The 17,710-nt window shown below is 29.0% G+C and overlaps 1 protein-coding gene across 2 annotated transcripts in view; it reads right to left on the bottom strand.

The window, feature by feature from the left end:
• The window catches only part of LOC145279888 (ferric reductase 1-like), a 459,209-nt gene that overhangs the window by 98,658 nt on the left and 342,841 nt on the right, over window positions 1-17,710 (bottom strand). For both annotated transcript variants that reach the window (XM_080131362.1, XM_080131363.1), the window contains exons 10-11: window positions 9,247-9,356; window positions 7,815-7,901 (exon numbers count right to left, since the gene is read on the bottom strand). In XM_080131362.1, coding sequence (XP_079987488.1) covers window positions 7,815-7,901; window positions 9,247-9,356 — 197 coding nt within the window. The remainder of the gene's footprint in view (window positions 1-7,814; window positions 7,902-9,246; window positions 9,357-17,710) is intronic.

The raw sequence follows: 17,710 nt of genomic DNA, 5'->3' as shown, positions 1-17,710 counted from the left end.
CTAAGTAGGCATGAGGAACTGTCTTCCCTCTGCAAAACTTACCCCTCCACCGATTTTCCCCAACTCTAGCCAGGCAGGATATGAGCTGGCGAAACTGAAGATCACTTCCACTGCATTTGATGGCATCGACCATGACAAAAAGTTTATCTTGAGTGATTTCCTGCACATCAGGACTTAATAACAACACTGATATGTTTGAAAGGCTGATATGTTTGAAAGCGTATGTGTCAGGGCGTCCATTCCAACTCATACATGATCTTTCTGAGCATGAGCAAAATTACAGTATTGCAATTACAGTATTGTAATTGATATCCTAAAGGTAGAATACTGGGGTAAGGATGCCATATGAGAAAAAATTTTGGAGAAAATTGTATAAGGTCAACCTAAAGTACATAAAAATGATGAATTTTTAAAGGAATATCTAGCTCAAATTCAGGGAACTGGATACAGATTATGGCTATGATTTTCTGGTAGAGGGTTCAGGAAATGGTGCCTTGGTGGGCCATATTCTTTTTGAGAAGATTCCACACAAAGTCAAGGACGAACTGATTAGAGGATTGAACGCCTTATCCTAGTCCGGACTGCATCCTTCACTAATGATGTGATAAAGGTGCCTACTGATACCTCACGTTTTCATCAAAAGGCAAATTATTCTTGGAATAGAAACACTCAAAGAGGTACCACAGATGCATTTCATACTGGCCTCGATCTTGAAGACAGTTTCCATTTTTACAATTTTTATGTCAGGAATGGACATTCCAACATTAACTATAAAGCATTTCCAACATATAGAGAATGGCTCAAATGATGTAAACAGCTGAGTTTGTGTGAGTGTTGTTCAGATGTCAATCACCATAGCAGAGCTTGCCCAAATGTCTAGAGTTTGAGAGCTTGCTGCAAATTTTGCCATGCTCACAGACATCTATCAGTATGTCCCTCGTGTGAGAGTCCAACATCCCCCACCTGAAGAAGGGAGTTGGTATTGTTGTAATTGCATATACCTGAGGGAATAAGCAAAGTGCCACTAAAAAGAAGAGGGAGAAGACAGTGTAGGAAATAAGTTATATATCTATCTATCGGAGCGCCTGGAATCAAAATGACAGACTTTTTTAAGTGTGCCATTTATTTCATTTCATCACCACCCCTTTTTCCTATTTAAAGTGGCTGTATGTCACATGGGGTTGTCTATTCAGGCAACGGTCGAAAGGTTGAATGACTATTAGTCTGCTTCGAGATCTTGGAGGAAGATTCAGGTGCTTGCTTCAAGAACTTAACTTATTGGGAATTCGTTGATGCTTTCTTTTTAGATAGGCTTGTTACGGTACTGAGTGTTATGAGTGTAAACGTCATTATGGAGTGAAAACGATGTGAGAATTGACCATTTTTATTGACTCATCATATAGGAAATGAGTTTCCTCCTATGAGGAGAGTTACACAGACAAAGGCTGTTGGTCTACTGCTTCCATCTCATTCTCTCTGCTTATTTCTTTGCCTGACGTGAGACTTTCTACGTCTGAGTGGTTATAATTGGTTTTTATCGGTTGCTGCCTTTGGAATGAGTGTGTTGATCACAATGTTTGACATGGGAACTGACAGTTGTGCTGACATTTCTGTTTGTTTTCATTTTCAGCTTTGTACGATCGACTAGTTAGTTTTTTTCTTATTGTGGCATTCTCCCACTTTCTTTGTTTTCTTAGAGACTGGACCCGAACATTGCTGCCTTTGTGGAGTTGGCTCAATTCAGTTTCCTGCCTTTTTTATTTTGTGTCCCATGTGAGTATGGACAGCTGGGTTTTAGTAAGATTTCTGTAGCTGGTGCCATTAATTTTGTGCATCGGCCTAAAAGCCTTTGTGTTGGGCTAATGTTGAGACTTCCAGTAGGTCCACTAATAAATCATGCATTTCTTTGCATTTCTGCATTAAGTGCTTCATTATTTGTTGTTGTTTGCTTGACTGTTTGTTGCCTGGGGATATCATTTCATGTGTGAATACCAAATCTCTTAAAAACTTTCTGAATGCATTAGATGAGAATTGAGGTCCACTGTCTGAGACGAGTCTTTTGTCATTGGGTCAGCCTATGGCAATAACTTCAGCTAGTATTTTCATGATAGGGTCTACCAGTGTCTTGAATCTAATCTCTGACAGCTTGCGGTCTTTGCTAGGGTGCATCCTTATGTTGTTCACTACCATGAACTATTATGCTTCTGATTTGTCTGTAGGTGCTCATGAAAGTGGAATTTCTTTTCCTGGTTTATATTTGATTGAGAAGCAAATTTTGAAACCATTTAGGTTTAGAAATTTGTGCAGGTTCCAATAGTCTTTGGAGCTGTATGTCAGTATCAGTCAGACATTTTCTGGATTGACCATTATACCCTGCATGGTGGTGTGATATTCCATAAAAATAATGGCATCTTGGCCTATTTCTAACTTCTCCAGGTTTAGTTTTACTCCTGTTATCTGGCATCTCTGGAGTAGGTTATGAAGTCGCCTGTCATGTTCCTCCTAATTCATTCTGTAAACAACCTGGTGCCTTTCATGTTCTGCAATTGCTCCATCAGCTTCCTTTGAAATATTTTGGCTGTCAAGTTATCAAAAGGTAGTATCAGCAAAAAGATGTTTGGAATATGGTGTTTCATTAAGTTTGATGTGCGAAAACATTGACGATAGGTTTGCCTTCTTTGCATCTCTCATGTCATAGATGGCATCCTCGAGAATAGGCATGATGCAGTGCTCTTACGAGTACTTTGTTGAGTTCATGGGAGAATAGATCTATTCTTAAAGCTCCATTTTTCTTTTTTGTGGGGATGAGTTTGTTGACCTATGGAGCAGTTTTTTTCACTGGCTTGATGACACTTGATTTAGTCAGTCTGTTTAATTCATCTTTGAGTGCTAGTTGTATCGCCACAGGTATCCTATTAGGCATTATAGCTGAAGCAGCATCTGGCTTCAGTTGTCAGGCGATAACACTTAGTAGCTTTTCAATTTGCCTATCAAACATTCTCTGTAATTCTTCTCCATGTTAATTGCTGTGACATGGTGGAAGTTTTGCTATTTTATCTCTGCTAGGCCCATTTGTTTATTTATTCACATGATTTTTAACATTTTTATGGCATATTTATGGTTTCATTAGCGATTTGTTCCACGTCACCAGAACCCCCTTGCATGGTTTTATTAGCGAACCTTGCAAGGAGTGAGTTGATAGTTTGTCAATCTGGAAATCAATTTTCTACTTTTCAATGTGCATGAGACACTTGGCGTCTTTTCTCTGCTCCTTCTTGGACTTCACTGCCTTCACCTTCAGTTCATATTCATCTTCATCATCATGATGTGTTAAGGCCATACACATGGAGCATTGCACTTGCTTCTTTTTTTGTTTAGGAACTCTTCTGTCCTTGTTGAGACACTCCAACTCAAAATGATCCGTCTCCTTGCATATATTTCACAGTTTACCATAGGATGGCATCTGCTGCATATAATATAAATAACCACAGAATAGGCTTTTTTAGGCTGATTCATTAGCTTTGTTCGTTTCATTATATAAGCATTCTCTGTCCCCCCCTGCTTCACCTGTGAATAGAGGCCTTTTCAGTTACCCTGCCAATATCTACATTCTTCTGCAGTTTCAGAAAGTCTTGTTTTGTACTCTGATTGTGGATGCGTTCAACAAATTAGTCCCTCAGTCATTATATTTAGAACAAAAATTGCAAGTTCTTGATAGGACTTTTAAATCATTATAGAATGTGTCAAAAGCGTCACCTTCTTCCTTTTTTGATGAAAAACAAACCTCTCATATGGTTTATTTATGATTCTGACAGTGTATTCAGTTACATATATCCTGAACAGAACATACTACCATATCAAAGTGTATACCCTTATAGAATCATCAGTTTTCTATTATGGCAACTTGAATTTCCCTAGGTTTGCAGTCAAGTCTGGTCAGTATTGTGTAATTGGTCTATTGTTTAAAAATTAAGTTCCAGGAATCTACCTTGTACACATTAAACAATATTCGTCCAGATAAGCTTGTCATGTTTAGTTGGCAGAGTATTAGTAGTAGTGGCTGCTGTTTCCTCAACAGGTGTTTTCCTGATACAAAATAGGGGTGTGAACAGTCACAGAGGCAACTTATTTTTAGAAACAGTTATCTCATGTTAGTGAGTAGATGTTATTATGGAGTGAAAATGACGTGGAACTAGAAAGCAATTGACTATCTTTATTGATTCGTCATACTGGAAGTGAGCTTCCTTCTATGAGGAGAGTTACACAGACATGGGCACGTGATAGGGAAGAGGACGGGTGATTGTATTGCTTATACACATAACACTAAGTAGGATAATCTAAAATAAGAAAAAACATATGGGAAAATTGTTCTGGAGTGAAAAGACGATACAAAGAAATAAAATATATTAATGATAGAAAATGGAGTGATTTGTAATGGGGATATGACAATTCCCTCAGAAATATTAAGAAAATTGGTGATGATAGCAGTAAGGGACACATAAAAAGGATAAAATATTAGCCATCAAAGACTATATAAAAAGATGGAAAATGTAAAAAATTAAGAAATTCTATGGAGACTATTTATTCATGGTCCAAATAAGTGGAACCAAGGAGTCATGCATGTATGAATCATACATACATTACTCGAGTAGACTCCTTTTAAAGCTGGTCTGAAGCAATTCGTGTGTCAGTCATGAAAAGTTCTACAATAAAACAGATTCTACATTTTCAGAAACTGCATACCAAAAACCCAACAATGCATCAGAGTTTTGTGATGAAGATCTTAGTTTATGACTTGAAAAAGAAGACTAGAAATGATTTTTAATAGTAAGGCACATTAGAGCTTCATTAACAATGTTTCATTCCACAAATATAAAAATGTGATAAGAGTGAAATCAAGAAATTCTTTCTATATTGACTACATCTTCTTATTCAGGCTCAAGGTCTAGAAATAAACAACCTCTGATATTTTCCTAATCGTCTCTGATTTAACAGATTTTTGCAGCAGATAAGGTGAGGTACACAGAGGCACTCTGGAGGATGTGTGAGATGCAAAGGAGGCATTACTGCAATTGGTGAAGGAGAGACAACAGAAAGGTTATTGGTTATGCCTACCATTCATTTTATAAGGCCTTAAAGTTAACCTTCCCACTGGAAGTATTGCTTGAGACAATGGGTTTATCTAAACTGCTTATCAGCAATCTTGACTAATCATATGACATCCTGACCCCTGGAGATTTCCTCATTTTTTATTTAATGGGATTTTTTCGGCTCCTATCTTATCATCAGAATGGAAAAGGTAGTCAAAAAGTATGTAAAAAAAAGAAGACTTTTTTTTTTACATTTTACAAAACATTGATGTGGGTTTTCTCATTTCTATGCAAGAACTAACACCAAAGTGTATATTTTGGCATTATTTCTTCTCTGATTTTGAATTTTTGTGCCTGAACTAGTTGTAAAACAACATTTCTAAAGATATAAAAGGTTGATTGAGATGATAATGCAAGGCAATAAAAGACTAACTGATTTGGGGTAATTAATTGGTAGTTATAGATGGTGGACAAGAGACACAAACAAATGCGCTTAAATTGGTGGGGAGCAAGATCTGTTGGATTCTCTGAGCAAAAGCAAAAAGAAAAAAATTGAAAAAAAGTGAGAAACTATGTGAACGTCAATGAAAATTTGCCAACATAAGTGTACATATTTTAAAAGATTATTTTTAAAATATTTAACATGTTTGTAATTTAGACTTGATTACAAACATTTGAAAAAAATTCTTGTTTCATATTTAAACTTATATTTTAATATAATGTAATGCAATGTAGTCTGAATCACTTTCTTTGTAGAATTAAGTAGATCATTCTTTTACTCTATAAGGACTTAAAAGGTCTTATTGCAGAATAGCACTATCAACTAAATCATCCCTCCTAAAACAAAAATGAGATTCTACATTTTAAGCGGTTACATGTGAATTCCCTGAAAAACTTGGTGAGAAGAAAAAATAAAACAAAAAATAATTAATTTGAAATTTAGAATGAAGGAACACTTTCATATGTAAATTTAACAGAAAATGAGCTGCATTTCTGGGCTGTTGTAGCTATTTAGAGCAGTTAACCAAAAAGATTTTACTCTGAGAGATAAATTCTGTGCGTTTTATTTGAGTAAAGATACTTTTTGAGTGATTATGTGTGGTTTTATAACCTTACTAGTCGTATTTAGGTTTAGTGGTAAATGATTTAATGAACAGCTGGCCGGAAATGAGGATAATTTTACATAAAATTTAATACACAAAATTTATCCCCTACTCTAAATTAATAAATCATTGTTTTGGATTAAAAAATTTAATTACTTCAAGGTTTTCATAGGTAAACATTTTAAATAAGTAGAATTACATTCAGAAGCGGCGGATTTAGTTGAGGTATTGATTAATTGTGTTCTTATTTCCTTATGAGGGAACAGTTACACACTAAATCTATTTTTAATGGGGAGAATTCATCTCTCCAAAAAGAGTCACTTGGGATCGGAACAAAAATTAAAAATGGCTCAGTCTAGAATGATTTCTCATTCACTGACTGAGAAGAGAAAAGATAGTATAGTATCAGAAGAGATTTGAATTATTTGAATTATTTATTTGCTAAAAATGTAACATATTTTGCCAAATTGACAAAAATATCGATTTTATTAAAGTTCTTGCCAAAACCAAAAAGTGAAAGGAAAATTCTGTTATTTAATTGAGAACATGTTTCCTTCTTTTAATTATAATTAAAACTAAAATATGTCCCATAAATAAAATTTATATTTTACTAATTTTATTTTTAGATTTCACTGTAATTATATGTCAATTACATGTCGAATATAGTTAAATTATATGTCAATTACATGTCGAATATAATTAAATTATATGTCAATTACATGTCGAATATAGCTAAATTCGTAAAACAAGCACATTTTCCTAATGTTTAGTTAACTATTTTAAAAATTTATTTTAAAGAAAAATTTGTAAACTTAAGCGTCATAATCTTGTATCTCTTCCTTTTGGAGATAATTAAATTCATTTATGAAAAAATGTTTGATTCTTTAAAATCAAAATAAGTATTTATTAATATTTCTTTTTTATCTACATATTTTCCATAATCTGCAAAATATCAATAAATCATTTTTTAATAACTTATTCAGTATGAGATATCCAATTATTGCTCTAAAATTAATATAAAAATATCTGGCAAAAAATCTCTTCCGGATTAAGAAAAAGATATCGAAAAGGTAAAATTCTTTGGACTAGAAGTTTTCCTGTTGCAGATTAGTCAGAAAGGCCCTTCATTGAAAAAACATCTACACAAAGGAAATTGATTTATCTGCAAGTTTACCATTGTGTATTAATTTTTCATGTCTGTTCAAGTTTCTGATTAGAAAATCTCCAAATATTAGAAAATTCCTATATAAATGACACTATTTAATGAAAATGTCTGATAGGTGAGTCGAAAGTTGTGCAGGTGATTACTTTTTATGCTCTGGTCGTCTTCTGCCAGACGTTTTTTTTTGGGGGGGGGGGAATCGGGAATTGTATTGGAATCAGAAATTTAGAACAGAATCTGTAATTACACCGGAATTGGGGAAAAAATATTTGAATCGTTCCATCACTATTTAAAACTTTGCTAATACTTCCCTTTTTAATACTTCCTGGAAATTTAGTTGAAAATGGTCCTGAAATAGCAAAGTCATAGCTGCACAGGCGAACTTGATGAATTATGAAATTGTTTTGTACAATGAATAAAAGTAAAACTTACGTAAGTTATGTAAGGAATATTACTTACATTGCTGTATTCTCCTTTCGCAGCAAAAATGAGGATAAAACCAGTTATTGTTAACAACAAAGTGAAAGCCATTGAGATTCTGTGCAGCTGCAATCAACAGATATGACAAAATAATTATTAAAAAATTTTTTCAATTTGTTAAATGCTATTGATGTCTGGTTTAAGGTGTGCTAACTCATGATGGTTCATAATGTTGAGTCAACCGTTTCTTTAATAACTGAAAGATGTTAGACTATAGAATACTTGAAAGCAATTCAGAAACATAAAATAGAAGTGTGTGTAAAACGTAGAGCTTACTCATCTAAAGTTATAGATATTGTTTTAAGATGATTAGAATTTGCTATAATTTCTTCTTCTCTGCAGCCTCTCTCTTACAGACGTGATGTTGCTAGGCTCGGCCATTATTTTATAAATATTATTATGGCATACACTCTTTAGAATTATCCGATCTATTCCCTGCTTCCTTTGTTCCAGCTTGTTTAACTCGTTGGTCTAGTGGTCTCCATCAATTTGATATTTTGATACATTGTAATACAGCTTATTTCAGTAGCTTCTTTCCAAGAACTGCAAGAGACTGTTTTCCTCCTACTTATAGCCTTGGTCTTTTCAAGACTAAAGTCAATAAGCATCTCCATGAAGGTACTCTTTGTATGTAGGATGAACAGAAAACACTGTCTGGTTAAAGCTGGACAGTAGAAAAAGGTTAAAACTCATTTTGATTGTTAAATATGTGTGGGGCACACGAATACCAAAAAGTCTCATATTAAAATCAATTTTTCCAACGGAAATAATTCTGGTTTTTACACATTCAGTATTTTGGGCCAGAAATCCACTTTTGTGATCGTTCTTTATATATCTCAAGTACTGGCAATCACAACAAAACTCTTTTGTGTTTAAGTAAAAATATGTAAGTCTTTACAAACCTCTAGGTAAATTAATCTGCGAACTTGTCAAGCTACTAAAAACTAGTAAAAGTGTCAGTTTGTTACCCTCACACTCAATATAGAAAACTAATTGTAGTGTTATTCAATGACTCAAAAATGTTCACAGGCGTCTACTAATTTTGATTTGTTAAAGTGTAATTTTCTGACCAAATGTCCCTTTTTCTTATTGCTTCAATCTTCTGAAGTAAAACAATGTAACAGAATTATTTCTATATCGTAATTACTTCAATTCCCATTTAACTTTTGAAATTCAATATATTTGAAATGAAACATAATATGTATTTTTACTTTTTTATTTTAAAACTTTGTTTAGGATTTAAGCAAATACTAAAAGTGAATTACTTTTCTATTCGCACTCAAAACGAGTTGCTTCCCTTACATTTTAACAGTTTTCATGGGAGTCCAGGTATGCTATATATTTCAAATAACAGTTTGAAAACTAAAAAACAAAAAAAAACTAAAAAACAAGAAGAGCTTTACATTTTTACCTGGAACCATATGGCAAGTCCACGTAACTTTATACTAATTGACTTTGAATAACGGGCAGAAAACATGCCAACACTGGCAAAAAAGACCCAAGCAAAAATCATCAGGCAGCCTACAAATAAAGAGAGAGATGACTTTGACATTTTAAGGAAAAGTGAGAGTAAGCAATAAAAAAATTAAAAAGTGATAATAAACAATTAATAAATTTAAAAAGGTGGTAGTAAACAATTAAAAAATTAAAAAATTGATAGTCAGCAATTAAAAAATTTTAAAAAGTGATAGTAAGCAATTAAAAATTAAAAAATTGATAGTCAGCAATTAAAATTTTTTAAAAATTGATAGGAAGCAATTAAAAAATTAAAAACGTGATAGTAAGCAATTAAAAAATTAAAAACGTGATAGTAAGCAATTAAAAAATTTAAAAAAGGGATAGGAAGCAATTAAAAAATTAAAAACGTGATAGTAAGCAATTAAAAAATTAAAAACGTGATAGCAAGCAATTAAAAAATTAAAAAATTGATAGTCAGCAATTAAACAATTTTAAAAAGTGATAGTAATCAATCAAAAAATTAAAAAGTGATAAGCAGCAAATTAAAATAGTAATAGTAATCAATTAAAAACATTTCAAAAAGTTATAGTAATCAATTAAAAATTAAAAAGTGATAGTAAGCCATTAAAAAATTAAAAACGTGATAGTAAGCCATTAAAAAAATAAAAACATGATAGTAAGCGATTAAAACATTTAAAAAAGTGATAGTAAACAATTAAAAAATTAAAAAAGTGATAGTAAGCAATTAAAAAATTAAAAAAGTGACAGTAAGCGATTAAAACATTTAAAAAAGTGATCGTAAGTAATTAAAAAATTAAAAACGTGATAGTAAGCGATTAAAACATTTAAAAAAGTGATAGTAAGCAATTAAAAAATTAAAAAAGTGATAGTAAGCAACTAAAAAATTAAAAGCGTGATAGTAAGCAATTAAAAAATAAAAAACGTGATAGTAAGCAATTAAAAAATTAAAAGCGTGATAGTAAGCAATTAAAAAATTAAAAACGTGATAGTCAGCAATTAAAAAATTAAAAACGTGATGGTCAGCAATTAAAAAATTAAAAACGTGATAGTAAGCAATTAAAAAATTAAAAACGTGATAGTAAGCAATTAAAAAATTAAAAACGTGATAGCAAGCAATTAAAAAATTAAAAACGTGATAGTAAGCAATTAAAAAATTAAAAACGTGATAGTAAGCAATTAAAAAATTAAAAAAGTGATAGTAAGCAATTAAAAAATTAAAAAAGTGATAGTCAGCAATTAAAAAATTAAAAAGTGATAGTCAGCAATTAAAAAATTAAAAACGTGATAGTCAGCAATTAAAAAATTAAAAACGTGATGGTCAGCAATTTAAAAAATTAAAAAAGTGATAGTAAGCAATTTAAAAAATTAAAAACGTGATAGTAAGCAATTAAAAAATTAAAAACGTGATAGTAAGCAATTAAAAAATTAAAAACGTGATAGTCAGCAATTTAAAAAATTAAAAAAGTGATAGTAAGCAATTTAAAAAATTAAAAACGTGATAGTCAGCAATTAAAAAATTAAAAACGTGATGGTCAGCAATTTAAAAAATTAAAAAAGTGATAGTAAGCAATTTAAAAAATTAAAAAAGTGATAGTAAGCAATTAAAAAATTAAAAACGTGATAGTCAGCAATTAAAAAATTAAAAAGTGATAGTAAGCAATTTAAAAAATTAAAAAAGTGATAGTAAGCAATTAAAAAATTAAAAACGTGATAGTCAGCAATTAAAAAATTAAAAAGTGATAGTAAGCAATTTAAAAAATTAAAAAAGTGATAGTAAGCAATTAAAAAATTAAAAACGTGATGGTCAGCAATTTAAAAGATTAAAAAAGTGATAGTAAGCAATTTAAAAAATTAAAAACGTGATGGTCAGCAATTTAAAAAATTAAAAAAGTGATAGTCAGCAATTAAAAAATTAAAAACGTGATGGTCAGCAATTTAAAAGATTAAAAAAGTGATAGTAAGCAATTAAAAAATTAAAAACGTGATAGTCAGCAATTAAAAAATTAAAAAAGTGATAGTCAGCAATTAAAAAATTAAAAAAGTGATAGTCAGCAATTAAAAAATTAAAAACGTGATAGTAAGCAATTAAAAAATTAAAAAAGTGATAGTAAGCAATTAAAAAATTAAAAACGTGATAGTCAGCAATTAAAAAATTAAAAAGTGATAGTCAGCAATTAAAAAAATTAAAAACGTGATAGTCAGCAATTAAAAAATTAAAAAAGTGATAGTCAGCAATTAAAAAATTAAAAAGTGATAGTAAGCAATTAAAAAATTAAAAGCGTGATAGTCAGCAATTAAAAAATTAAAAACGTGATAGTCAGCAATTAAAAAATTAAAAACGTGATAGTAAGCAATTAAAAAATTAAAAACGTGATAGTAAGCAATTAAAAAATTAAAAACGTGATAGTCAGCAATTTAAAAAATTAAAAAAGTGATAGTAAGCAATTTAAAAAATTAAAAACGTGATAGTCAGCAATTAAAAAATTAAAAACGTGATGGTCAGCAATTTAAAAAATTAAAAAAGTGATAGTAAGCAATTTAAAAAATTAAAAACGTGATAGTAAGCAATTAAAAAATTAAAAACGTGATAGTCAGCAATTAAAAAATTAAAAACGTGATGGTCAGCAATTTAAAAAATTAAAAAAGTGATAGTAAGCAATTTAAAAATTAAAAACGTGATAGTCAGCAATTAAAAAATTAAAAACGTGATGGTCAGCAATTTAAAAAATTAAAAAAGTGATAGTCAGCAATTAAAAAAATTAAAAACGTGATAGTAAGCAATTAAAAAATTAAAAACGTGATGGTCAGCAATTTAAAAGATTAAAAAAGTGATAGTAAGCAATTTAAAAAATTAAAAACGTGATGGTCAGCAATTTAAAAAATTAAAAAAGTGATAGTCAGCAATTAAAAAATTAAAAACGTGATGGTCAGCAATTTAAAAGATTAAAAAAGTGATAGTAAGCAATTAAAAAATTAAAAAAGTGATAGTAAGCAATTAAAAAATTAAAAACGTGATGGTCAGCAATTAAAAAATTAAAAGCGTGATAGTCAGCAATTAAAAAATTAAAAACGTGATAGTCAGCAATTAAAAAATTAAAAACGTGATGGTCAGCAATTTAAAAAATTAAAAAAGTGATAGTAAGCAATTTAAAAAATTAAAAACGTGATAGTCAGCAATTAAAAAATTAAAAACGTGATGGTCAGCAATTTAAAAAATTAAAAAAGTGATAGTAAGCAATTTAAAAAATTAAAAAAGTGATAGTAAGCAATTAAAAAATTAAAAACGTGATAGTCAGCAATTAAAAAATTAAAAACGTGATAGTCAGCAATTAAAAAATTAAAAACGTGATAGTCAGCAACTAAAAAATTAAAAACGTGATGGTCAGCAATTTAAAAGATTAAAAAAGTGATAGTAAGCAATTAAAAAATTAAAAAAGTGATAGTAAGCAATTAAAAAATTAAAAACGTGATGGTCAGCAATTTAAAAAATTAAAAAAGTGATAGTCAGCAATTAAAAAATTAAAAAAGTGATAGTAAGCAATTAAAAAATTAAAAAAGTGATAGTCAGCAATTTAAAAAATTAAAAAAGTGATAGTAAGCAATTAAAAAATTAAAAACGTGATAGCAAGCAATTAAAAAATTAAAAACGTGATAGTCAGCAATTAAAAAATTAAAAACGTGATGGTCAGCAATTAAAAAATTAAAAACGTGATTGTCAGCAATTTAAAAAATTAAAAACGTGATAGTCAGCAATTAAAAAATTAAAAACGTGATAGCAAGCAATTAAAAAATTAAAAAAGTGATAGTCAGCAATTAAAAAATTAAAAACGTGATAGTAAGCAATTAAAAAATTAAAAACGTGATAGCAAGCAATTAAAAAATTAAAAAAGTGATAGTCAGCAATTAAAAAATTAAAAAGTGATAGTAAGCAATTAAAAAATTAAAAACGTGATAGTCAGCAATTAAAAAATTAAAAACGTGATAGTAAGCAATTAAAAAATTAAAAACGTGATAGCAAGCAATTAAAAAATTAAAAAAGTGATAGTCAGCAATTAAAAAATTAAAAACGTGATAGTCAGCAATTAAAAAGTTAAAAACGTGATAGTAAGCAATTAAAAAATTAAAAACGTGATGGTCAGCAATTAAAAAATTAAAAACGTGATTGTCAGCAATTTAAAAAATTAAAAACGTGATAGTCAGCAATTAAAAAATTAAAAACGTGATAGTAAGCCATTAAAAAATTAAAAAAGTGATAGTCAGCAATTAAAAAATTAAAAAAGTGATAGTAAGCAATTAAAAAATTAAAAAAGTAATAGTAAGCAATTAAAAAATTAACAAAAATGATAGTAAGCAATTAAAATATTAAAAAGTGATAATAAGCAACTAAAAAATTAGAAACGTGATAGTCAGCAATTAAAAAATTGAAAACGTGATTGTCAGCAACTAAAAAATTAAAAACGTGATAGTCAGCAATTAAAAAATTAAAAACGTGATAGCAAGCAATTAAAAAATTAAAAAAGTGATAGTCAGCAATTAAAAAATTAAAAACGTGATAGTAAGCAATTAAAAAATTAAAAACGTGATAGCAAGCAATTAAAAAATTAAAAAATTGATAGTCAGCAATTAAAAAATTAAAAAGTGATAGTAAGCAATTAAAAAATTAAAAACGTGATAGTCAGCAATTAAAAAATTAAAAACGTGATAGCAAGCAATTAAAAAATTAAAAAAGTGATAGTCAGCAATTAAAAAATTAAAAACGTGATAGTCAGCAATTAAAAAGTTAAAAACGTGATAGTAAGCAATTAAAAAATTAAAAACGTGATGGTCAGCAATTAAAAAATTAAAAACGTGATTGTCAGCAATTTAAAAAATTAAAAACGTGATAGTCAGCAATTAAAAAATTAAAAACGTGATAGTAAGCCATTAAAAAATTAAAAAAGTGATAGTCAGCAATTAAAAAATTAAAAAAGTGATAGTAAGCAATTAAAAAATTAAAAAAGTAATAGTAAGCAATTAAAAAATTAACAAAAATGATAGTAAGCAATTAAAATATTAAAAAGTGATAATAAGCAACTAAAAAATTAGAAACGTGATAGTCAGCAATTAAAAAATTGAAAAATGTGATATTCAGCAATTATAAAAGTGATAGTAAACAATTAAGAAATTAACAAAAATGATACTAAGAAATTAAAAAATTAAAAAAGTGATAGTAAACAATAAAAAAATTTACAAAAATGATAGTAAGCAATAACAATTAAAAACGTGATAGTAAGCAATTAAAAAATTAAAAAAGTGATAATAAGCAAAGAAAAATTAAAAAAAGTTAAAGTAAGCAATTAAATTTTTTTTAAAAAAGTGGATCAAGTAAAGATTAGATACCTCATAGCAGACGACAAAGATAATATTAAAGAAAATGTTTTGTAAATATGTATTTTTCTTTTAAATCTTTAAAAGTTTTGTAAATATATTTTTAAAAAATCTTGCCCACGAACATTCGATTATATCTGCTATTTGACCTGTTTACAAGTTTACAAACAACCAACGGCAATGTCAAGATCGAATAACCGGTGTCCCTTGAATTGTTTGCCTATCTTTGTTTTCTTCTACGGGGTAACTAATCTTTACTTGATCAAAAAAAGTGATAGTAATGTTATATTTTTATTATTATTATTAGACGAAGGTACCACTTGTGCGTATGTTACGTGAGTTCTTATTATTAAAGATACGAGTCTTAAGTAAGATGAGAGTCTTAGAGATAAAGAGATGTTGTTGTATCTTAGAGAGCTTGTTCATGTTATGAGAGATTGTTCATGTTATTAAGAGGGATGTTGAAAGACTCAGAGAGATTGTTCGTTTATAACGATTCCTATATATTAAAATGTTCTTTACTTAGACGTGTTGAGGAAGGAGAAAGCTCTTAGAATGATGAGATAGTGTTCACTGTTCAGACATTGTGTAGACATGATGTAGATTCACATTGTGGATATGAGATGTCGAGACGTGTATGTAATGACATTTTATAACGCAGATATATAGACATATAATACAATTTTCACTTTACCTTTTTGTAAGAATCTCAAACACAAGACGAGCTTTACAAAACACATGGTTTTATTTCTTCATGACCGGCGTGGTTTCCATCATCAAGAATTCAAAGCTTCACATTTTAGTTTCAAAGTGATCGTCTCGCTTCCTAGACGTTCGAATTCCCAGACCCTCTCTGTTTCTCACTGACTGTCTCTCTAACTAACTAACGCTCACTTCCTATATTGAAAAATCCATGCATGTCCGGCTAACGTGACTAAAATTCACGTGCCATCAACATGTGTTGACTTGCACGTTTCCTAAACATTCTTTCCCAATAACCTATTTTTTCTTTTGTTGTTTTCACAAAAGAATTCAACCTACATATCTAATTTATTTAACCCATATTTTATTATCCACATTCTTTCTAACAATTGAATAGTTTATTTATTATTTATTTCATCCGAGTTAACAATTTACTGGACATTCCATTTAAACCTATTGTTCTTTAAAACTTATGTCCAGGGTTCGATTTCTGCTTTCTCTCATTTTATTTTCATTTTAACTAATATCTATTTTTATACTTACATGAAAAGGGGACAGCCCTTATCATGTAACAGTAAGCAATTAAAAAAATATAAAAAAAAGTCGTAGTAAGCAATTAACAAATTAAAAAATTGATAATAAGGAATTACAAAATTAAAAATGTGATAATAAGCAATTAAAAAATTAAAAACGTGATAGTAAGCAATTAAAAAGTTTTAAAAAGTTATAATACGCAATTAAAAATTTTTTTAAATGTGATAATAAACAACTAAAAAATAAAAAAGTGATAGTAAGCAATTAAAAAAGTAAAAAGTGATAATAAGCAATTAAAAAATTAAAAAAGTCATAGTAACAATTAAAAAATTTAAAAAGTGATAATAAGCAATTAAAAAATTTAAAAATTATAGTAATCAATTAAAAAATTAAACAAAGTGATAGTAAGCAATTAAAAAAATAAGAAAAAAAGGATAATAAGCAATTAAAAAATTTTAAAAAGTAATAGTAAGCAATTAAAAAATTCAAAAAGTGATAATAAGCAATTAAAAAATAAAAAAGTGGTAATAAACAATAAAAACAATTCAAAAAAGTAATAGTTAGCAATTAAAAAATTTAAAAAAGTAATTGTAAACAATTAAAAAATTCAGTTATTATGAATAATTGAACATAACAAATACGAAAGTGTAAATTACAACACTGCAATTCACACACACTTATTACTGAACATTGTTACTTTGATTGTTTTTCTTTTGTAAATTGCACTCCTTTAGTGGAGCACTAAACAGATATTAGTGTGAAAACTAATTCTTTAATTAATTAGTATGAAATAGTAATTCGCAGCTAGTGTATGTAAATGCCACTAAAATATTATCAGATGGAAACATATCACATTAATTTTCTGTGAAAATAATTGCATTTTCAAATAAATGTTGTCCTATAAAAACAAACAGACCCAAGAAAAATGTTTTTGGAGAAACGTCTCTATTTAGAAAGGTCTATTTTTAATAATGATTTGTTGTATTTAAGTTTTTACTTAGATGTAACAAAACATTACATTTCATTTTACAGAGAAACTATTTGTGACATTAGAAAAAATATTTGTGACATTGGAAAAATATTTGTGACATTGGAAAAATATTTGTGACATTAGAAAAAATATTTGTGATATTGGAAAAAATATTTTACATTATAAAAAATAGGATTGAAATATTTCTTTAAATCAAATAAAATTACACATTTTTTGGTTTAAACACACTGTATTGTGTTAATAAGAAACAAAACAAATTGTATATAACAATAAGAAAATTGACATCATTTTATTCATTTGAACTTTTTTGGACTTCATGTGATGCTGAAGATAATTTTAAAAAATTGTAGGTGATTATTTTAGGTATTAGATGATGAACACTGGTTGCTAAGATACCGGTGGGTTAGGTCTTTTTTTTTTTAATTATCTTGTTTGTTCAACCTGGGGATAGGGCATCCTACTGGATGCCAGACATTCATCCACTATCTCATGTATTCCGACCAAGAGATCATTTTAAGATTCTAACCATCTCTTTAAGTGACACAACTGAACACGAACAAGACCATTGATACGACCCAACATGCTCCTGAACAACTCTATTAACCAGACCCAATACGATATGAACAATTCCATCTATATGACTCAGCTTGGCCTGAACAATTTCGTCAACATGACACGATCCCAAACAACTCTGTCGATATGACTGGATACACTACCAGAGCAACCTTGGCAGTTACTCTCAGAACTGACATCACCTTTTTCTAACCCTTGAATGATTTAATTTTTATCTTAGGTGGGCCCA

This window comes from Euprymna scolopes, chromosome 7, assembly GCF_053919585.1.
Source record: "Euprymna scolopes isolate OS-2025 chromosome 7, ASM5391958v1, whole genome shotgun sequence".
Taxonomy (NCBI): Eukaryota; Metazoa; Mollusca; class Cephalopoda; order Sepiida; family Sepiolidae; genus Euprymna; species Euprymna scolopes.
This window is presented reverse-complemented; position numbering and strand designations above follow the sequence as displayed.